At 40.2% G+C, this 23,723-nt stretch overlaps 1 protein-coding gene across 5 annotated transcripts; it reads left to right on the top strand.

Annotated features, from left to right (window-relative positions):
* The first annotated feature begins 190 nt into the window (after nt 1–190).
* Nucleotides 191–23,401, top strand: LOC128893636 (unconventional myosin-XVIIIa-like). 5 transcript variants are annotated; one of them, XM_054154741.1, is made up of 27 exons: nt 191–587; nt 1,298–1,638; nt 3,046–3,723; nt 4,032–4,499; nt 5,363–5,488; nt 5,711–5,899; nt 6,065–6,241; nt 6,329–6,529; nt 6,615–6,767; nt 7,008–7,591; nt 7,669–7,851; nt 8,191–8,453; nt 8,550–8,712; nt 8,815–8,989; nt 9,146–9,304; nt 9,469–9,684; nt 15,789–15,917; nt 16,373–16,516; nt 16,787–16,876; nt 19,046–19,405; nt 19,520–19,674; nt 20,314–20,437; nt 20,535–20,989; nt 21,081–21,393; nt 21,476–21,739; nt 21,846–22,183; nt 22,350–23,401. In XM_054154741.1, the coding sequence occupies exons 2-27, from the start codon at nt 1,504–1,506 to the stop codon at nt 22,354–22,356; spliced, it is 6,249 nt and encodes a 2,082-aa protein (XP_054010716.1). In that variant the 5' UTR covers nt 191–587; nt 1,298–1,503; the 3' UTR covers nt 22,357–23,401. The 5 variants fall into 5 exon arrangements, with proteins under 5 accessions (XP_054010716.1, XP_054010718.1, XP_054010719.1 ...); XM_054154743.1 differs by lacking the exons at nt 191–587; nt 1,298–1,638 and having other exon boundaries at nt 3,454–3,471; nt 3,585–3,723; XM_054154744.1 differs by lacking the exons at nt 191–587; nt 1,298–1,638; nt 3,046–3,723; nt 4,032–4,499 and adding an exon at nt 5,221–5,286.
* Nucleotides 23,402–23,723: the final 322 nt, after the last annotated feature.

Below are 23,723 nucleotides of genomic sequence, written 5' to 3'. Positions count from 1 at the left end.
AAATTTCCCTCCATAGCTCTCCCTGTCCCCTCCAGTTGTGTGTTTAGTTCCAGGTCGCGTCGTCTGAGGCGTTGTAGGAGGTCCACGGCAAAACCCCGTGAGATGCCTACCCCTGGACGAGACTGCCATGACAGGTATGGGTGTCACACAGTGTCACACGAGTGCGACGTTGAACTTTCATCTATTATTGATTGTACCTTTCCGATAAGGGATACGATTTAATGGGCCAAGCTATATGCCTTCGAAGACTCGTGTACGATTACTTGGCAAGCGAACCGTGGCACTGCCGTTTAAAATCAGTGTGCTGTCCTCCGAGAATCGCACGCGTCTTCGTTCCGTCGAACAACGATATTGTGACGTGTGTTCGTGCTGTGTTGGCTGTCAGTGTGCTCGTACATCGAAAACTGTGATCGTACTCCGTCCGACCGTTTTTACCGATCGCTCGATTCCGATGTGAATACATGACTACGCTGTCGCGACGTGCACGGTTCGTCCTCGAGATTTCGCGAGATTTGTTTACAAGCAGAACTCGATCGCTCGAAACTCGGGGCGGTTATAGGTAGAAGGTGCAGCCGAAAAAGTGACATGTAGGTTGTAGATTCCCGGTGCCCTTTCGCTCCCTCTTTTTCTCTTTACTTTCCTACTCCGCTCCTCGTGTCTCGTTGCTCATTGTTCTAGCCGCGCGTGTTTCTTTTCTTTTTCCCTTCTAGTGGCATACCGACTCGACACCGTTCGACCCAAGTCTCCCGAGACCAGAACTTTTGATTCTCTGTTAGCAATGAACAATGCCGTTTCCAGGTGAAACGAAATAAACGAAATTAGAGATAGGAGGAACGTATCGTTGTCGAAATGTTTTAACTTGTTCGCGACACGTCTTACTGGCCCTCTTGCAATATTCTTAGTTCAGTGACAAGTATAAAAGGTAACCAGCAATGGCTGGAGGAGTAATTTCGCACACGGGGATCAAACGCTGAAAAATACCTGGTCATACAAGACAAAAGAAACGTTTCCCTCTGTAGGTTCACGCCCTTGCACGGCTATGATCGACGGAAAATTTAATAACCGTTCGATATTTGCTACGCGTAGCTCGTACCGATAGGAAATATCTAAACGTACTCATGGGATAACGGAATATCGAAGGCGGCGTATCGTTGTTTACTCTGGATTGGTTTATCGTACAGTTTTCTGTAGCGATTCACGGTGATTCAGCGCGACCGCACGCTCCACTCCCTTTCCGGCCCCCCCCCCCCCCTGCTATAATAACATTAGGTAGAAAATGGTGTTGTCGGTTGTTTAGCGCCGAGACGGAACGCAATGTTATCTCCATAATCGGTTCGATGGACAGTGCCGTATCATGCGTGTGGGTTCGAGTGAAATACGCTTGTGAGCCCGAGGTGTGTACCGTGTCTAGGTGCGAGTGGCCGCGAGACCACCCGAGGGGGGAGATATCGCGCGTTATCTCTTTCTCACGTTCGAATCAAGATTTTTACCGCGAATGAGAAAATGTTTAACTTTATGAAGAAAGCCACGGAAAAGGACGACAAGGAGAAGAGGAAGCGCGAGAAGAAGGAGCGAAAAGATGTGAAGAAACGAGACCGCAGTAGCATGTCCGCCGAAGAATTGCTACGTTTGGACGAAGTACGTATTCTACTTCCTTTTTCCTTCGTCAATCGATGCAACCTCGCCGCACATGTTAACTACTGTCGTTTCAAATACACGAATCGTCCAACTCCAATTTTCTTTAAACTTATTCGATTATTCGATAGGATTGATTCGATATATTCTTTGGTTTGATCTTTAAATAAACACCACGTTGCAATTAATTTTTAAGTTACGAAATACAGGTGTACTCAATGACATTGAGTCAATGTACAACACCTAATAGCTTTGGAAAATAGGTCTAACATGTAGAGCTTGCTAGTGACTTTTGCAGGAACTTTTATGTACAAACAAATTTACACAAGCTATGTCACGTTAATTCAAATAGAGAGATAGTACTAAAAGAATAGGAAGAATAATCTAGAAATTCATAAACTGGTAAAAGAAGTATCTAAAAAGCTCATGCGTAAATACTATTATATAATTTACTACTTACAGGAATGTTTATATATATAACAAGAAAATTATCACGAATATTTTTGTTTTTCTTTAATTTTAGAACGAAATTCTAAATATTTTCAACCATTAATAAAAAAAAGCTGTTGGCATTGACAATGTCCTGAATTCAGTTTCAAATAAAAGTATATCTTCTTTTTTATATATTTGAGATGAATAATATAAATTATTTAAAGACATTTCATAAATAAATTAATTTTTGTAAATAAATTTTTATATAGTAAAACTTGACAACACCGTAACATTTTCACAGTTGGTAAGTAGAGACTGCGTTAAACCGCGGTAACTAGTGGTAACTCGAATCGACGTGAGCGTTTGTTTATAATATTGGTACTGCTTAAGATTACCGGCTCCAGTTTAAAACGTGCGTTTATTTTTATTTTTTTTACCATGCGAAAAACTGTAATTTATCGATGGAAAGAAAACATTGTGAGCTATAAAGTTTATTTATCTTTGGAGTATATTGAAACTGAAAGACGTAACGGACTAGCGTCAATTTTGTTGGTTAGATGTCACAAATGTCTACCGATTAATGACATTTCAATTGATCGCAGTGTTGGCGCGTTTTTACTACAAATGACATTTTGATTTCAATAATAGCATAAATCTCACATTTTTTTTTTTTTTCATATTATTATATATATAAACATTTCTGTAAGTAGTACATATTATTTACGTATGGGCTTTTTAGATACTTAATTTACTAGTTTATACATTTCTAGATTCTTCTTCTTATTCTTTTAATACTATTTCTCTATTTGAATTAATATCTACATATAATATACATACATGTATAATAAACAGGAATGAATAGAAGATATCTTTTCTCTTATTACAATTTCTAATTCACCATTAATCTTGTTTTATTCAAAATTTTCCTCGAAATGCCATTTTTCTATAATAATTTCACATTATTTCTTGTGATTACAGGTTCGAAGGTCATTGAAGATTCCTGGGCGTAGAAAGGAGAAGCAGAAACTGCCAAGTGGCATCACCGCAGACTACAGTGCCTCATTTTTCGCCTACTTGGACCGCGATCTGTTGGAAAACTCGCAGAATTCAGCAAATTCTGGCGAGAGTTTGCGCGGTGGAAACAATTTGTCGAACAAGACGCACGATGGTTTGACGCAGAGCGACTCCTCGGAGATATCCCTGACTTCTTTGACCATCGCTAGCACAACCTCCACGGTAACGTTGACGGACGTTACCGACTGCACGGGAAAGAACTTGCCACCGTTACCACCGAAACCTCCCAAACGTGGGATTCTGAAAGGATCACGTTTGAACATCAGTGGTATGGCGAACACCTCCGAGGAGAGCGCATTGTCGAACGGTGACGAAGTTAACTACCAAGAGGCTAGTAATTTATTAGTGAGAAACACTTTGCAAAACGAGATGATAGCTTATCAGAATGTACCCACGCATTTGTCGGGATTTGGGAACGCTGTAAATATAGAAGAATCTTGCAGAGGACAAGAGATGCAGACTGGTCCGAGTTTGTGGCAAATCTCACCTCAACGATCTGTTCAACAGAATCAGCAGCAACAGCAACAGTACCATCATCATTATCATACTGTACATCATCAGGGTGATACGAAACTTCTGCAGGTTCGTCGATCTTCCTGCTGGATTTTCTTCTCTCTTCTTATTCGAGGAAAACAAATTTTCATGTTGCACATTCGTTGTGCTTCGTGTTAGGATTAAGCAGGCGCTAGGTAATAATGTACACAATGTGGTAGATTAGAGAAGGTATTTATTAGCGATAAAACAAAACGCGGCGAAAAGAACATGCGATGCGATAACTGAAAAAGAAAAAAGAAATGGGTTTGTGAGCAATGCGCATTAGTGTAAGCATTTACATTGGTTACTTCTCGAGCCGTTCGCAAATGTTTAATTGTAATTGTTTCTCGTTTCAGGTAGTAACTAGCGCGAGTCCCTCGGCAGACTCTTTGACCGATACGACGAATTCGAGTTTTGCGACTCCACCCTTCAGCTTGTCGCCAGTAGGGGAATCCCAAGGTTTCTCAAGATGGCGATCGTCAGCGTCGTTCGAGGAACAGGGTGTCGAATTACAACTCCCCGAAATTGTTCCCATCGAACTTCCTGAGCCCAGGGAATTGACGATTCATAGACAACCACCGCCTCGAAACGATTTTGGATTTTCCTTGCGTCGAGTCGTGATCGTCAAACGATCCACGGGCGGCGTTGCGCAAATGAAATCGGTGATTTTTGCAGAACCTGGTTCCTTGGTACAAAACAACAATGACACTGGCTTGTTGCCTGGCGATAGATTGATCGAGGTTAACGGGATCGACGTGGACGATAAATCGCGCGAGGAAATCATAGACTTCATCAAACGATCTGGCACTAGTGTCACTGTACGAGTAAGTTTTACAAGAATGTGTAGTATATATTGATTTCAGGATAATACAGAGTGAGACACTTTTTTTTTCTATCGCTAAAAGTAAGCGAATTATTCAGGTGGCCTATTTTAAATGGCTCACCCTGTATAATATAATACGAAGTATTACATCTGAAGGTCAACATATTAAACATGTTTGAATTTCTTTTGATCAGCTACAATACTATAATAATGAAAATATCACATTCCGTTTAAAAAAACATTGATGATCTTGAAATTCCGGAAAATATGACCTTGAGATCATTTTCATCCAGATAATAATATTGCTCTTCCGGAACTGAACATATTTTTATTTTAATTTTTTATTATTACTGAAACATATTTTATCTGAACAATTCTTGCGTATCGTTCAAATGGAGCGACTAGAGGCTCCAAAGAGCGCTAATTGTATAGATACCTTTGTGCATGCGCGGAACCTGAACGCTCAATACCGTAGCTATAGGAAACGATGCCTGGTCCCAATGTCTGTATACTTCTATTATATCATTTTTTGGGGTGACTAAGAATTAGTGTTGTTTATTTGTACAGGCGAAGAACAATGAGACAAATACGACTCTGCTATGCGTTATATGGTTTTATAGAAAAGTTTGAAATTAAAACATTTATTATTGCGTTAGTATCTGCGTGTCGTATGATTGTTCTTGCTTAAATGCAGAGCCTGGCAGACCGGATCTTGACAAAATGGGAAAATTGCTCAGCTGCAATGATGAAAATTGTTTGGATTTTCTATTAAAATCATACAACGCATGGTATGTTTAAAATGAGCTAAACTGGTTTAAGAAATCTTAAGAACTTGATTTTTGAAAGAAATGTTTTGATTTGCAGGTGCAGCCAGTGGCAGAACTTTCAGAATTATCAAGGCGAAGTGCTACCGATGGACAAGCTGAGCTTGCAGTCACCAATAGCAGTACGCTTTGTCACCGTGGAAATTTGCGGTTTCACGATAATGTGGTAAATATGCTGTGAGCTACTTTATTCCTAATTACAATAACAAGTTTTTTTTTGTATTCTACTTAATTTTATCACTTCGTGATATCATTGTTTCATATGAATAATCAGAGAAATTATTAATAACAACGAGGTTACTTAAGGTTTCATGCAAGAGATTTCAAAAGATAACTTGGACTTGCATAGAATGGTTACCAATATTATCGAGAACATTATTTCTGTTAGGCACGATCGGAAGAGCATCTAGCACAAGAGCAAGAATGGCTAAATTATGAAACAATTTGGTTACTGCATCGAGGTGGGTTTACTCTTGCGACAAAGTATAATTCAGCAGATCCAGATACAGGAAAGCTGAAAATTCGTTTGATCGCTTCTGGTGAGGAACTTCTCGTCGACGAAGAAGACATCGAAAAGGTATAAATGTATTAAATATTAATAAATCCTAGTTAAAAACTATTCTGCTACTTCGTATTGATATCTTTGAATTAAGTTGATATACACAAATGTGATATGATATAAAACTTTGTAGGAAATATACTTGACTAGATAGTTATTTTTGGTCATTTGTTTCCTTCGCAGGCCAATCCGCCACAGTTCGACAAAGTTGAAGATCTCACACGTTTACGGTTTTTGAATGAATCCTCCGTTCTTCACACATTGAGACAACGTTACGCTAGTAATTTAATTCACACTTACGCAGGAGATAGTATGATTATTATCAATCCAGTGGTACCATTGGCAATTTACTCAGAAAAGGCAAGTGATTGAACTTATACAAAGCATAGTAAAACATTTTATAAGTAATTACATGTTATATGAATTATTTGGATTTATTTTATTAAGGTGGCCCTCATGTTCAGGGGATATAAGACTGAAGATATGCCACCGCATATTTACGCAATGGCGCAAACAGCCTATAAAGGAATGTTGGCAACTCGAAGGGACCATTCTTTAGTTTTTCTTGGTCGTAGTGGGTCAGGCAAAACTACAAATTTTAAACACGTACTTCATTACCTTGTATTGGCTGCGGGTACAGTTAATAAGGTAAATAAAAATGTTAGTACTTGAATGCATTACCGACCATGGCTCGCAATTCTAATAATGTACATTAATTACTGTACCTTTATAGATCTTGACTATTGAAAAGCTCAACGCCGTCTTCACAGTCCTGGAAGCTTTTGGAAATTGTAGAACACACATGAACTCGAACGCAACGCGTTTTACACAACTTTTTAGCTTGGACTTTGACCAATCAGGGCAAATAGCTTCAGCCTCTTTACAGGTAATATATGAAATGAGCATTCTAATATAATCTTTATATATTTAACATTAGACTATAATACTATGATTTTGTCACAAAAATTAAACAATTTAAATTATCTACAGCATTCGTTACTACTAGTAAGCGTAGATTCCAAACGACGAAAACGATAATTCGCAAGCAAAGTAACTGCTAGAAAGTAACTTACACTATTTAAATCTTTTCAGACGTTGATCTAATTTTGTATCTCTCATTCGCAAGGTACTACTTTTGGAGAAGTCGAGGATAGGCAAAGGAACAAACGGTGATCCAACTTTCCACGCAATTTATCGTTTGCTAGCAGGTGCTGAAGGTGTCTTGAGAAAGGAATTGCATCTTACCAATTTAGTCGCGGAAAATAATCCGTTCATTACACCCCTTCAGAAGCACGAGGATAAACAACGAGCCATGGTTGAGTTCAATCGGATCGTGGCCGCGTTCAGAATCCTCGGCATTTCTGAGACAGACGAGAAGGTTATTTGGCTGGTGCTCACTAGTATATATCATCTAAGTTGCGCGGGTGCTGTTAAAATTGGTACTAGCTCGCAAAGTCGTTGGCAGTTTGGCAGAGTGGAATGCGCGGAGAAAGCTGCCACGTTGTTGGGTACTACTGTCGAAGAACTGAGTAGAATAGTCTTTTCCTCTAATGGAGGAGGTGCTGGTACACCGAATACTCCAAGACCTGCTCTTCGAACGCCAAGTCCTACAGAGCAAAGTAAAGACTTCGCAGGTCTTGACGCCCTCGAAGCCCTCCTCATCGGACTTTACTCCGAAGCATTCCATTGCATCGCGGCTCTTATCAACAGGTACGTCAATTTTTATTTACAAGATGATGGATCAACCATGAATAGTGATAGTATTATCGTTTGTTTTGTATTTACAGATCCATATCATCCTCTGTGCACACGGTAGCAACTTTGTTGCTCTGCGATTCACCAGGTTTTCAGAATCCTGCCACATGTGGAAGACAAACCGGAGCATGCTTCGAAGACCTTTGCCATAATTATTTACACGAACGCTTGCAACTACTCTTTCATCATACAACACTAGTGGCGCCGAAAGACAGGTGCTTATTTTAATCAAATGGAATGCATTAATACGGTACTGATACATTTTATGTTGTCATAACACGCCACATCACTGCGCTACACGATTATAAACGATTTATTTAGACCCTCATTGAAACTCGGTAGTGAAAGCTTTTCATCTAAATTTAATTCGATTCAATTGTTCTCTTGAGAAACACTAATTATTATTATAATGAGACAACACAAAACTTTTATGTACATACACATACTTTTAAGCCTTTTTTAGTATAAACAAGCTTCTTATGTGTTGTGTTCGTAATATTTGTAACAATTTGATAAGGTAGTGAATTGATATCATTGGTTTACTCTAACCTTAGGTACGTCCAAGAAGGAATCGATGTAGATTATGAAGACGACTGTGACGAACTTGGTATTGGATCGCCTCAAGCTTTGATTTCGCTGTTAGATCGTGGGAGTTCACAAGGTGCCACGATGTTGCGAACTAGTCAAAATGACCTCACTGGAAGTAGGCAAATCGAGCGAAAGGGTCTTTTATGGTTGTTGGACGAAGAAACAGTATGTCCAGGAGGTAGCGATGAGACATTTCTCGATCGACTGTTTTCACATTACGGTGATCGAGGTACGAATAATAATATTTCTTGGTACGAATAGAACTAGGTTTAGATATATTACAGATAAAAGTATACTACTATCGTTTCTGTTTCTTTTTGATTAGATTATCAAATGCTCTTAAGAAAGGCGCCTGGTAACAACCAATTTATTTTACAACATTTGTTGGGTACCAATCCTGTACTCTACACGGCAACGGGATGGCTTAAAGCTACGCGAGAGCACCCTGTCACAAAAAGTGCTATTACGATCCTCCAAGAAAGCATAAGGTACATTACGTCATATAAATTATATTCCTTGAATTGCATATATGATAAATTCAATAACCAACGAGTATTTTCACAACTCCCAATATCTTATTATGATTCCAGAGAAGATGTAAGGAAGTTGTTTATAAGCGCCCGCGGGGCTGGAGTATCTGGAACTTTATGTAGCTCGATGTCTGGCTTGGAAGGTTCTCAATCTTTAAGAAGAGCTTCGAGTATTCGACGAACGTTTACGGCTGTGAAAAGAAAAAACGTCTGTTTGCAAGTGAAATTTACTGTAGTAAGTATACGAGTTCTGGCGACATCGAATATGAGTACGCGATGTACAGAGTGATTCTAATAACAGTGGAATAATCTGTCACTCTTTTATAAGGAAGGATAGAAATAAAAATCAAGTAAACAGTTAATATGCATTTGTAGCATCTAATGTTTGCAGGACGGGCTTGTCGAAACTTTGCGGAGGACTCGAGTCAAGTTCATCCATTGTATATTGCCGCAACACAATTCCGGGTGTACCGATAATAAGAGTTTGTTATCTGTAAAATCAAATCAAAGCGAAGACAACGTCATCAATGTACCTCTTTTGCGTTCACAGGTAAAAATGTTTCGTCTTAATTTCACAAATTTGGTGTTAAATTATTAAGAAAGGTAGCTGTGAAACGTTGCCATCGTATATTAATATTCGTCGAAAGGGTGATCTAGTTTAGACATCGAAGATTTAGGAATGCTTGTAATAAAAGGAATATTCTCTCGATACAGATCCGTGGAAGTCAGATAATCGACGCTGTTCGTCTGCATAAAGTCGGATTTCCTAAGCACATGGCTTTAGGTGAGTTCAGAAGACGATTCGGTTTATTATCAACTGACTTTAACGCACGACCGAGTAGTCCCATAGCCGACGAACGACGTGCCGTGGAGGACATGCTGTTGACCGTTGACATAGATCCTGCTACGTACAGAGTTGGTCAAAGTCAGGTAAGTAAGATTTTATTTTCGCAACTTTGTATCATTTCTTGATGGAAAAGCTGCTTCATTTGCAGTGCTTAGCGACATACATGGTCTGTTCCAAGAGTAATGAAAATATTTTTGTTGGACCAGTCAGAAGGTTCAGACCTTGTATATTACACTTTCAGGAAATATTTCTGACATTCCGTACTCGAAGAAGTTCTTAAGAATTAGAAATTTGAGAATATAATGTCCTTCCTTGACCATCCCAATTGTTAGGTTTTAATCCAGTATAGGACGTATGGAATAAACTAAAACGGAAATAATAAGCACAGTCGGTATATATCAAATATTTGTTACACTCCTTGTTTATTGCAGTTTAATTCCATCGCGGGAAACTTTTGCCAATCTCCCTTCCTGTTTATACATTATGACAAAATCACACCGTAACTAGAAAGCTTTGCAGCTGCTGTATAGGTGTATTTGAATATACGTATATTCGTTATTTATAACGTCTAGCCTGCGGGTATTCATGCAAATTAATACTTTCACAGATACAAAAGAAGAATTGAGATAAAAGTATGTCTTGCTTCCTAAACGTTGTAACATCTATATTATTATTGATATTTTACATATCAATAAATAATTAGTATCTTCCACAATTATCCAAATTTGTTCCATAGCAAGAACACGTGAGCACAGACACACACACGCACACAAACTCGGCTCAACCCACTATGATCTTAAATAAAGGGAGACAGTTCCTGCCATGTCCACGCGATAGACTATGAATCTAGGTTTGAACTGGACTGCTTGAAGCGACAGTGGATAATATTGATAACAGGTGCGAACAACGACAACACTTCCAGGAATGTAAGATGTTTGATTGTGAAAGTACAAAGAAGCGAATATCTCTCGCAAAAGGAGTGAGACGCGTTTGTGACTTTCTCGTGGCCTACATAGAAATCGTTGCACTCTTGACAGTCTTTTCTTCGATGTTCCCCGAGGCCCCATCACGTCGAAAGTGTTTCACTTTACATGTATTTCTTTCTTTCTTTCGGATTTTTTTTTTTTACATTCTGACCTATAAGGAGGAAAAGGATTTTTATTCGAAAATTGAGCTTTCGCAGGTACGCGGCGCAGGGCGTTTGGATCACGCTCTGAGCAGTGTTTCGCTAAAATAAAACTTTGTTTTCAAGTTAAATTTTATACATAGAATGAGCCTATCAATGTGTAACTATGTATGCGTTAAAACAAGTCATTGACATCAAACTTATTACGTTGCATTTGAAATTCTAGTCCTTTTTCTTAACGATCGTAGCTTCTGCGATATTATGTACTTAATATTAATTTAGATGTATTTAAAAAAAAAACTGTAAAACTCGTTTTGCAAAAACAGCAAAGATCGTTAAACTTTGCGCATTATTGCTCGCTGGAATCGTGTCGTCGAAACATGTTTATTTCGCGGCGAGAACTCGCTTAAACGAGCAGAATGTACTCGCGAATGTTCTTTATTCATAACGTAATTATTAATTGCTCTCTTTTCTCCGTTTCCTCGTCGCCGACTTTTTCTTCTTTCTCTGCTCACGCATACACGCATACACGCATACACACGCGCGCGCGACGCACATGACTTCCTCCCTCCTATTCGTAACTCCCACTACTTTGTTTCTCCTTCCTCGTGCTCCTGACGTTTCCCTCCCGGGCCCCCTTTCTTCCTCTTTTCCTCTTCTTTTCTCTGGTGACCATAAAACGTACGACCACTTTTACATAGCTTTTACGGTACTTAGTCGTGGCTCGTTCGTCGTCGAAGAAGACGTCGAGAAACACGTCCGCAACAGAACTCGCGAGAAGTGTGCAGCGAAAAACGCACGATAGATAATCGTTGATCGGTAATAAGGGCGAGAGAAGCGATCGAAGAAAAATGCCAGTGCGAATCAGTGCGAGGAAGAAGACGGGAAACGGACCTCTGTCGATCGAGCAAAGTGTCGGGATCTCGATATAGTCTTGAAGAGAAAAGAAAGCAATTTAAAAAAAAAAAAAAGAAGAAGAAGAAGAAGTAGCGTTTCGAAGGGCGTAATCGCTCGAGTGATTTCCACTGTACGAAAGAAACGTATGTTGATGTAGTTTAAGTGTGTCGCTTTCACGATGAAGCGAGAACCGATGTACGCGTGAAGAAATATTGTAATGAACTTTTTATCATCGGAGTGCTTTGCTAATTGTGGGAGAATAGTTTAATTAGAGGTGGATTTTGGTAATTATTCGTTAGAGACATAAGGATAAGAATTTTATTACTGGAGTGCATCGGTAATTCCACGAGAATAATTATAAGGTGAACCAAAAGTTCGTGCGTTCTTTTTTTTACGTTTCAATTTGCGCAAATTTGTTTGAAGTCGGTACAATCACTTTATATGCAAGTGTCGTATACCATTTTTTGTATATGTATGTTGATCGTATAATGTTTTTTTCGTTTTAGTAAAATCATGGAAAATTTCGAGACTCGAGTAATTTTACGTCGGCGTGTACCACCGGTGGCTCGCGGTTGAGTCCCAACATCGAGCGGCGTGTACCACCGGTGGCTCATGCTCGCGTGTCTATCAGATGGCGCGTACCACCGGGCCGTCCCATGGCGAGGAACACAAATAGCAGCGGCGCGACGAAGATATTCCATGATTTCACTAAAACGAAAAGAAAAAGATTAAACGATCCGCACTGTACGGTTAATCTTGATAAGAAATCGTGAAAACAAAATTCCAATGAATTTCCTTACAAAAGTGTTTTGCTAATTATAGGAGAATAATGAAATTATGGATGGATAAGGTGTCGGGAATTGCCATAAATAAGCCAAGACGAAATTAAAGCGGAAACAGCGATGCCTTCGGTTTGATCTCCGTAAAGAGATCCTCCGTAAGCGAATTCTCAGCCTGATCGTTGATCCTAAGAAGCTGGTCCTACCTCAAAATGTTGGAGAACGCGACCAAGTGGTCCAATAGCGGTTCACGCCTAGTCAAAGCCCGCAGCAGTCCCAACGTGTGGAAGATGCCCCTGTCGACGCCGAGGAAGCAAGACTCCTCCGAGCAGAATGGCTCTACCATGACGAAATCCGTCAGGAACGGAAAAATTCCAGCCGCGTCGAAGAAGCCTGCCAAGCCTTCGAACGACAACTACAATGGTCGCGCGAGCATTTCCGTCGGTTACGCAAAGCCGCCGCGCTCTTCCTCTTTGGGCAAGACGTCGCCGGCTCACGCGGAGCCAGTAAAACAGTCGTCGACGACGAAGAAGCCGCTCTCGAAGGCTACTTCGTCGCCGTCCTGCGTGATCCTCGACGACAGAAGCCTGTTGAAGAAGAGACTCTCGTACACTCCAGCGAAGCCACCGAAGAAGCCGGAAACTTTAAGGAAAAAGCTCGGTCTGGACCATTCCGCGAGCCTTGGGTACGTTTCCCTAGGCTCGGAGTCGCCGAGGACAAACGCGTGTCTCTCCGCGGAAGCCAAGAGGGAAACGAAACGCGATTTTCCGCGCAGGAAACCCATGAACCGGTCTGCCAGTTTGTGGAGCATCCAAACTCTTTCGAAGAACGAGAACTCGGTTAAGGAGAACTTGACGTCGTCGAGACCAAGCAAGATCCCTCTTCTGGCGCACCGAAACGCTCGCGTGGGTCGATCTCTAGCCGATCTATCGCAGGTAGATCGCGCGGTAGAGGCGACCGCTAGGACGCCGGCATTGGGCAACGTCGATCTTGACCTATCGGTGGAGGAACGTATCTACGAGAACTGTATCGAGGCGTTCGATTCTGCGTCGGCGGAAGGTCATCGAAAGACCGTTCGACTGTCGAGCAGCAATTTCGAGGAGCGAGTCGCACGGCTCATGGCGCAGTTGGACGACGACGATGACGACGACGACGACGACGACGACGACGACGACGCCGAGGACGACGAGGAGGAGCCTGTAACGGTGTCCAACGACTGCGTGGACGCTGCATCGGGGAACGGTAAAATTAGCTCGTGCGATATTCAGGATACTCTAAGGAGGAACCTCGATTCGGTTCAGGCTGAGATCAAAGCTCCAATTGTCGCAAAGGATTCGAGAAAGAGCAAGGAAGCGTCGAATCAAATTCAGGAGCTTAAGAAGAATTGGGAGAGATCAGAGACTCTCCGAGATTCTAAGAAAAATAGCGAGTCCGAGGAAAGGTTCAGACTCGATCGACAAAGGGAGAAGGACGTCAGACAAACGTCCAAGAGCAAGCACTCTGCGGGCAAGGTAGCCAAGGAGATCGAGAACCTAGTGAACTTCTTCAACTGCAAGAACGCCAAGGTGGCGAACTGCAAGGATCGCTGGACCAGGTCCCAATCGACGGACGAAGCCGTTACGAGCTTGAAGAAGAACTTGGACATCAAGAGCATGAACGGTTACAACGGATACGTGTCCGATGGGAACTGCTCGGAGGACAGCGGGCACATGAGCAACGAAAACGAAGCCGAGTGGAAGGAGAGCGTTCAAAACGAGGCCAAACGATCGGATAAAGAAGATGGTTTTTTCGAGCGGAACAAACTAGCCGTTAACGACGCGTTCAATTCTGTGATCGTGGATAGACTGGAGCCAGAAAAGGAAACGGTTACCGTTACCGGCAGCGTGTCAGCCTCGAGTGGAGCGAGCAGTATCGACAGTTGCAAAGGAGAAAATGCGAAACTTGTTGCTGTCGGTCCATATAACAATGAACGACAGGTCTGTCTCTTAAGAAAAGATAAGTTAAGAGGATAGGGTAGCCTGCGGACGATTCGATAGTTGCACAAATGTTACAGCCGATTCTCGCGGTGCACAAAATTGCGACAGGCCTCCTAGAACACGATAACGGTTTTCGTATAACAGTTTCGTGCACGTGGGACGCACGCAGGTGCTCACGAAAATTAATTACGGGAGGTATAATCGGCGACAGAGTGGCTGCTTACGTTGTACGAGCTGACTGTATTTATTAGGATTTTTTTTTAGCCTTTGATAATCATTCATCTGATCCAGATCTGATATGAAATTTCAATCTTGACCTAACATTGTAATGAAAGACCTGTTCCAAACTTGATATGAAATTTAAGACGAACTGCGCATTCTAATGGTAGATGTAACCATGGCCTAGATGTAATCCTGACGAAATTTAAGTTCAGACCTTACATTTAAATAGCAAACCTAACTCAGACCTGATATGAAATTTAAGTCAATTTAACCATAAACAGGTTTTTGTCTGATTTCTCCTGTATTATCAGATGCAAAATTTTGAAGAAAAAAAAGTCTGAGATGTAAGATAAAGAGAGACGTATTTCAGAATATTTCAGATTTTTCAATTAAAATCTATATCGTTTGTATTTAATTCATTTCGAAAATGTATTCAAAATAGCTTGCCATTACAAAATTATTATTATATTAACGAAAACAAACAACAGACCTGACATAACACTTCCATCTTTAATTATCTAATTGCTCCATACAAAGAACATCTTCCTGTACACTCTTTCTTTCCACTTCATTCACCTGTTTTAATCTATTACTTCTACGAACAGCTAAGAAAATTACAGTAAATTCTTCGAGTACCGGTAGTGGCCACCATAATTCTTGATCAAAAGATCCAAAAAAATGTTCAGAAATTACATCCAAATCTTATTACATTCGTAAAATCGTATTTCTTTAAAATTTTTATTTTTTAGAAACTGCATTCGTGGTTTACAGGTGCACCGTTGCATTTGCGTTAAAAAGAAGGTCATGGGCAGTTGGCACATACGGCAGCATTCAACTTTCTCTTTTACTATTTTTCTTTATGCTCAATTTAAGTACCAATACAAGCCATCGCGCGGTTGCGTCGCTTGCCATGGTATATTTTTGTATATCTAGGACTTTAATTAATCCAAATAGAATTCATTTTGTAAGCAGTTTTATTCGGTTACATTAAAATTTTCGGGAAAACATCAACTTTACTAAATGTAAACTTAAAATATTATTGTAGACTTGTTGATGGCCACTTGTTAGATCTATTTCTTGGACTGCATCCTCGTAAGGTTCATAACTACGATAGAATAGAGAATATTAGTACCAATTATCCTAGATATTCGTTTCTAAAAAATTAATTCTATGCTTATTGTTTTCAGATATTTTTCAGATCGGGGACTCTAGAACGATTCGAGGCTCAAAGAGATGAGAAGCTAACTGGACATATTATTCTTCTTCAAGCAAGATGTAGGGGTTATCTGGCACGTCGTAAACTCAACACTTTGAAAGTATGTCACGACATCTTCCGTCTGTAAAAGTGCACCTTCACTTCCGAGACAGCACTGATATCTTCGCTCATTCCAACAAATTCCCATATATTTTCTTTATTTACACATGTACCTCGTATTAGTATACTATAATTTAATCGATATATAAGTAATAGTTATATAAATTATGTTCATGCATGGTAATTGATTTGCTGAATAGTATTAAGGAATTGGATCACTGTTGTAAGGAGAAAGTAGACTCCATGATTGCGAGAGCAACATTCGTTTATATTTTGATTCATTGTCAGGGCATGCCTGTTTATTTTATTTTTAATTTCTCTATGGAATAATATTATATTCTCGATTTCCTCTCTTAAAGAGTGCTACAATAATTATACTTTACTTTCGTTTAACTCAACTGTTTTTTATCTTACTTTATTCAAATACAATTCATGTTTCGATTTATATTGTTTTAGTTGCAAGACCTTGCAGTTAGATGCATACAGAGGAACATCAGAAAATGGATGTCTGTAAGAGAATGGGCATGGTGGAGATTATATATAAAAGTTGCACCTTTACTGAACGTTCATCGGACCGAAGATCAATTGAAGGCAAAAACGGTGAGAATATAAATTTGGATTTAATACTCGTTGATCATCGACTTTTCTGAAAAGAAGTTACGCTGAATATTATTTGACTAATTTGGAAAAGAAAATAGACAAAAATGATCAAAAAAAAATTTGAGTTAGACAGTACGATAAACATGTGAAACTTAACTATATAAATTTGATTGTTCCTGTTCCAAGAATCATTTTACATAATAAAATATTATTTAACGTAGTTTTTTCAATTGATGTAATCGATGATTAATAAGATGTTTTTACGAATAGGAAGAACTGGAGATTCTCCGAGCCAAGGTCGAAAGGCTGGAACAGGAACGCAATCACCTAAAACGTGACAACGACATACTGGAAGCTAAGGTATAAAAAAAAATTGTTTCTTGGATCGATGCTTTCCAAGTAACTACTAACAATGCATATATCGTGCAACTAGATTAACTATAGTAGAGGAAGCGTGCTGCATCTTTGTGGCGCTATGTATATCTAATCAAGGAACAAGCTGTTACATACACTCATTACCCAATATATCTAATTATATAAAATTAAAATTGGTAATGAATTACCAAATCGATAAATCATTGACTAATCTGACTTTAATTACATCTAATAATATATTCTTTTAATACGAACATTATCGACATTATTAATTGTTTACGTCTTCTTGCTATAGATAGTCGAATAGAAGTTACAGTAATGGTCATCTCTTCTTGACGTTACTTTTTACTTCTCATCTCGCCTCGTTCACCAGCTTACCACCTACCAACTTTTTAAATGGTTTCATCGATTCTCTGTTTTTCGTTCAGTTAGATTTCCCGTTTCCTCTCTCTTTCTCTTGTCTTCTGCTCACCGAGATTTTTCTCCCGGACATTGCAGAACATTTGGCGCGTGCCCAAAATTGTAGCTAGATCTCGTACTCCCTCGTACTCCTCTTCATTCGTTCTTCCGTCTCCTTCGTTCTCTGTTTCACTTAGAATAACTCGGAGGTGATCGTCGTCTTTTCTAACAGACGCAACCGGCTCGCCTAATCGGATGACCTAAGGAGAAACAGTTGCTCCGCGACTCCCTCTCGATACGGGCGTTGCCGTTTGATGTTACGCAATTAAAATCATTTGAAATGCCGACGATAGACGAATTCGCCACAGAACCTTCTAAATGATCCCGTCGATTATACCGTGTTAAAAGGAACTCGGAGTTTGTATCAGTGGGTAACATAGTCACAATTAGATTACTTTGGGAGAGAAAACATGCTAGAATGCCGTCTGTGCCAGTAATGTACACAAACGCGACGACCTCCTCGTCGAACGACACGCTACAGAGCTTCGAAGAGTCGTTATCGCGCAGCCCACTAGATGATAAAGGCGGTAACTCCAGTGAAGCGATGATCGACTACTCATCGAGACCTATAGAGACGGCTAACTTAATGAAGAGACCGCCGCTACCGCCGTGCATCATAAAGAGACCAGCCAGCAGAGGATACGCGATGGGCTCGAGCTTAATAAGAAGTCCATCGCCCTGCAGTCTATCGTCAAGTCTCTCTCACCGCTCCAAGTCCTTATCTATCGTATCTGCAAAACCCCACATGAGACAGGATTTCTCATCAAATTTCTCTATTCCTCCTAGAAGAATGTACCCCATAGAAAATTCTCTCACGCCGAATGTAATGGAGGATGCGTCCAAAGAACAAGCTCCTGTCGTTTTCGATGCCAGTCTGAATTTCGTTTTGGGCTGCGAGAAACAGAGAGTCAGACAACACTTCAGGCCCACAGCTTCTCATCTGGAACCGACAACTGCCTCTTCGGACTTATCTTTAAAGATTTCTCAGTTCTTGAAGAAAACGGATCACATAATGGACGAATGGCGAAGCCTTGGACACAAGGACGACATGGATAACGACCTGAGTTTGCAGTCCATGCGACCAACGAACAACAGATACAAAAATGTCATGGGTAGAAGTCAAAGCGCTACGAATATCATGATACGTGGGTTCCAATATTACAGTAGATCCAACAGTGTCGCGAAAAGTTGTTCCAGGGGTTCCTTGTCGCGCGCTTCAGAAGACAGAACTATGTCCGATAGCATTGATCAGGAGGTATATATTAGGTTGGTGCAAAAATGATTTTGCTATCAAATTTGGAGTAAAATATACTATTATATATGATATTAAGTAACAAACTGGAACGATACAAAAAGCAAAATTACTTTTGCACCAACCTAGTTTCATGGCCAGGATACTCGCTACACTCGTTCACTATACTTCGTAAATGGCGCTCTTGTATTAGAATTGACTGATAACTTATTCTATAATAAGTACTTTTTCGATATGCTATCGCTGCTTTAACAGTTTGCATTTTAAGTATACATATAATTGGAAATATCTACGCAAAGGAAATAACTGTTGCAGATAACTATGACGATTGAAAAATCGTCTAAAAAGCACAATTGCGTTCAATCAGCTATTCGATTTACTTGTGTACGACATTGCACGTGAATCGAATATTTGAAATAGTTTTTTTTTGTCTGTAATTCCAGCTAAGCGAGATATCCGCCGACTTTGCAGAAGAACATTCGACTTCGACGTTGGCAGCGGAGAGAATCAACGCGGAGACGTCTGAACGTTTACGGCTCGAGAGAGAACTTCAAGATGTGACTGTTGCTCATAAGAATCTTCAACAGGCAACCGAACGTTTGGAAATGGAGCTCCTGTACGCAAGAGCCGCCGATTTAAACGGAGTCGCGTCCGACGTTGAGGAGGGCGAGGATGGAGGGGTTTATAAACAGAGGTACGAGCATGCTGTGAGGGAACTTGAATTCACTAAACGAAAAATGACCCAACAGCATGAGGATGACCTCGAACAACTAGTCGGGCTTAAGAAACAATTGGAGAAAAAGGTATCTATGTTGAAAATAAAACATATTGTTCGTTTAAAGTAATGTGGTGAACAGAAATGATTTTGCACCTTGTCCACGTGAGAATGTTTCAATTTGACGTTGTTCATGATTCAGTTAGCCGATGCCTATGAGGAGGTTGAAGAACAACGTCAGGTCGTTGGACAATGGAAGAGACGTGTACAAAAACTGAACGGAGAAATGCACGACCTAAGACTTTTATTAGAAGAACAAACAACCAGAAACAATCTTTTAGAGAAAAAGCAACGCAAGTACGTGACCTGTACAATTTGTATAGCACTTCTTATACATACTTTTTGCTATAAACGATAACAGGATCGGTCAAACGTCGAGACATTCTCTGATACGTCTTGTTGATGTTTGGGCCGATCGACTTACCGCGTCTCTAACACGACATTGTAAACCAAGAGGTTAACGTTTGATCGTCTTCTTTGTGTACCATGCACTATAATGTAATACTGTTTGTTAGTGATAAACCGAGTGTATTTGGAATCGATCACAAAACTCTCTGACTTTATTTTTCATAATTTGATTTAACATAGTGATAGTTTTTTTTTCCCCTTATTTTTTAAGTAAGGGGAACATGATCGTTTATTAAAGTCGTCAGCGATTTTCCTCCGTATATTATTGAAAGGAATTTCTCATTTTACCCATCGACAACAAATGTTTCTGACAATTTGCCAAGCTGCCAACATCGCTAACATTCTGCAACGTAAAGGTTTAGTCGAGCGTTCGGTGACAGAAATGGCTCCAAAAATATCCACGATTGTCTCGAAACTAGAACATTATTGTTTCTAAAAGACAATAACAATTTTTCGTTGTTATAATACACTTAGTTGTAAATCGTTCAAACATCATAAGTTTTATAGCTTGTAAATTTATTTAACCAGGTTTGATTCGGAAACACAGAATCTACTGAACGATCTTCGACAAGAAAAAGCGCAACGCGAGAGGGTGGCTAGAGAAAAAGAGATTGCAATCGCAGAGAAGTTCACCATAGAGCAGAATCTGAGTGTAAGTGTACTTCCTTATTTAATGCTTCATTGAAATGAACATTCACGCATTTTATCTACACGTTTTTTTTTTTCGTATTCGTTATTTTCGAATGCAGGATGCGAGGCTAGAGATTGAGTTGAAGGAAGAAAGATTGCGAACGTTGAGCCAAGAACTCGAAGAGCTGACTTTTGGCGGCAAGACAGAAGAGGAAGTAGCGCATTTGAAGAAAGCCAAGCACGAATTGGAGAAAAGAGTGAAAGATCAAGAAGAGGAACTGGACGACCTCGCTGGCCAAGTACAACTTCTCGAGCAAGCGAAGTTGAGACTTGAAATGAGCATCGAGCAACAGCGTAAGGAAATGCGCAAAGAAATGCAGTTGCGGGACGAAGAATTAGAAGACGTACGGGGCTCTGCGCTTAAGAAAGTTAAAGCTCTAGAATCACAGTTGGAAAACGAGCACGAGGAGAGGACAATTCTGCTTCGCGAGAAACACGAATTGGAACGTCGCTTGGTGGCTATCGAAGAACAGGATAGAACTGAGCGTGCTATAGAAGCTGAAACCATGCACAGGTATGTTGGTTTGAATTAAGAGAGTACGATAGCGAATGCTTTACCCTGTATATGTATCTTGGTGAAATGGGATGGTTTGTCTATTGGTCAGGTTGAAGAGAGATCTAAAGAGGACGAAAGCGCTCCTCAGAGATGCTCAAACGATGCTCGAGAGATCTAAAGGAGAGTCGACGGGCAAGGCAGCGTTACGGCAATTGAAGAATCAGTTGGAGGATGCTGAGTGTGCTAGAGCAGTTGCGATAAAGGCGAAACAGGCGTTGGAGTTGGAATTAAATGAGATACAAGCCTCACTCGACGAAGCGCTACGGCAACGTTCCGAGGTGGAGGAGCGCGCTAGTATAGCCAATCGTGAGCGAACCGAATTACTCTCTCAACTGGAAGAAAACGAAGAAGAGCTCGCAGAAGTAAACATTTTATTCAATTACTTAGACATGTTGGATATTACATAGCGAAGCTTACATAACTTTTGTTAATGTGTCCTGGCAGGTTTTAAAGAAGTATCGAGCAGCGGTTCAACAAGTATCTACGGAACAGGGACAGTTACAAGAGGCGCAAATACAAATCACCGCTCTGGAGACGGAGAAGTCCTCGTTGAAAGATCAACTTTTGGAACTGACTCAACGACTAGAGTCCGTGGAGCAACTCGGGGATCCTACGGCAAATAGCCTCGTCACGAGACGATTGGAATTTCGCACCAAAGAACTTGAAAGTAAACTTGAACTGGAACAAACGACAAGAGCACGTTTGGAAGTAAGTTACTTTGTATTTGTCTCAATTATTCCTTATCTAGATCTCTGTTTCCTACGATATCCCTGTTGAGTATGTCTAGAATTCTGTACACTCTATTTCGTTACAGACTCAAATAGCAAGATTGAAAGAAAACGTTGAGAAGCTGCAAATTGAATCGGCATTGCTGAGAACGAAGGAACAGACTGCCCAAGACGCTGCAAGAAGATTGCAAAAGTCGTTGCGCGAAGCGAGAGAAGAAGTGAACTCTGCAGTGGCGCGTGAACAAGAGGCTACGCGAGCTCACCGCGAATTGGAGAAGTCTCTCGAGGCTGCAGAAGCGGAGACCAAAATCGCCAGAGATGACCTCCGATTGGCGCTTCAAAGAATCGACGACTTGCAAAGCGCTATTCAGGGTGAACTCGATTTGGATTGCAGCGAAGAAGCAACGACCGAAAACAGCGATAGGTAATATTCTAGGTTATGCAAACATTGTACGCATAAGTACACTTGCTTCTGAAACTGTTAAACTGTTGATTGTTGTGTGACACAATTTAAAAAAATTTACTAAATTAAATTACTATTGTTAAAGTGTCATTTTATTTATGCATGTCTTACTTTTGCTTATTCCCAGCGATTGATCGGAATCAGCGTAGGATCTCCAGTCCGATGAAAGCAGGAACGAAGAACCAACTGCTGTACGCATAGCCGAGGATCTCCTTGACAAGCCATTGTTTGTCATCAAATGACACGTTCACTGCCCCAATAGTCAGAGATTGGTGTCGCTCGTGGGACTTGGAAATCCATAATCTTTGCGTCATTGCTCACCTCACTCGTACACGAATCAAAAACTGAGAGATGGCCTGACATTCGTATAGATGAGGGAACAATGAACGTATTAAGTTAAAGAAATGATAAAACATGCGTGCGCAGTAAATCAAGCACGAAGAATGCTATAAACAAACATGCTAATTCGGAATAGGCAGGCTTAGTTTCTCATCGTCAATGTCGTCACGACTGTTCATCGATGTCAAAGTATTATTTTCACAGTAACAAATCAAAATTGAAGGCTGAAAATCAAATAACGAACTATACACCCTTTACAAATGCGTACGATTAATAGTAATAATATTCTAAGACACCGACAGAAGCAACGAGCAGTTATCAACACTTCTTAGATGAATTTACTTGTAGCTCTTTTGCTTGTGGTAACGACGACGAAGTTTACAAATGCTAATTATAATTTACAGACAACGTCAATGTCAATATCGTGGCTCTTGGTATATTGCTTATCGATACGCGTTTTGGTGCTACTTCATCCAACGGTAGTTCTCGTCGACGATGTCGTTGTCTTAGTCTTCCAAGGAAATCGAGCTATCGGATGCTGTAGCGTCGGAGCGTACACGTTTGTACGTTCGATAACTGCATCGCCTTTCCAATAACATTGTATAATAGCATGAAGTTTATGCGCGAAACGTAAACGGAAATCGAAATACAGCCTTACTTCTCCATAAATAAGCGGAACAAAAAACATATTTCACTTTGCTACGTAACTACCCAACGACGTTGATTACCGTTTACAATTTATATTATAAAATACGATCTACGATTTGATTCTTCAGTTTCTTCTAAGGATATTCGTGTAACTTATTGCTTTGTAAAATGCAGATATCTTATTTAATTAATTCTGTTCTCGTTTTCTGTTTTCACACCCCGAAAATCATGATTTTCTGGTTAAGTCGTGACGTTCTTGAATCTTTTATATAAATACTGAGGCTTAAACCAGAACTATTAATCTGATTACCAACGCCTAATCACGATCCATTTCCTTCAAAAACAGGAAAGAAGTACAGGATTTGGTCGAAGAAATTCTCAAAGGGATGTCCCCTTTCACTTCTGATTATTTTTGGACTTTACGACGGATATTGTGGTTTGTAATGGAACCACTGTATCCTGTAAAGTCTTCTATAAATCAGACGTCGAACGTATTGTTTCCTAAGACGGTTGT

This window comes from Hylaeus anthracinus, unplaced genomic scaffold, assembly GCF_026225885.1.
Source record: "Hylaeus anthracinus isolate JK02 unplaced genomic scaffold, UHH_iyHylAnth1.0_haploid 3, whole genome shotgun sequence".
NCBI lineage: Eukaryota > Metazoa > Arthropoda > Insecta > Hymenoptera > Colletidae > Hylaeus > Hylaeus anthracinus.
This window is presented reverse-complemented; position numbering and strand designations above follow the sequence as displayed.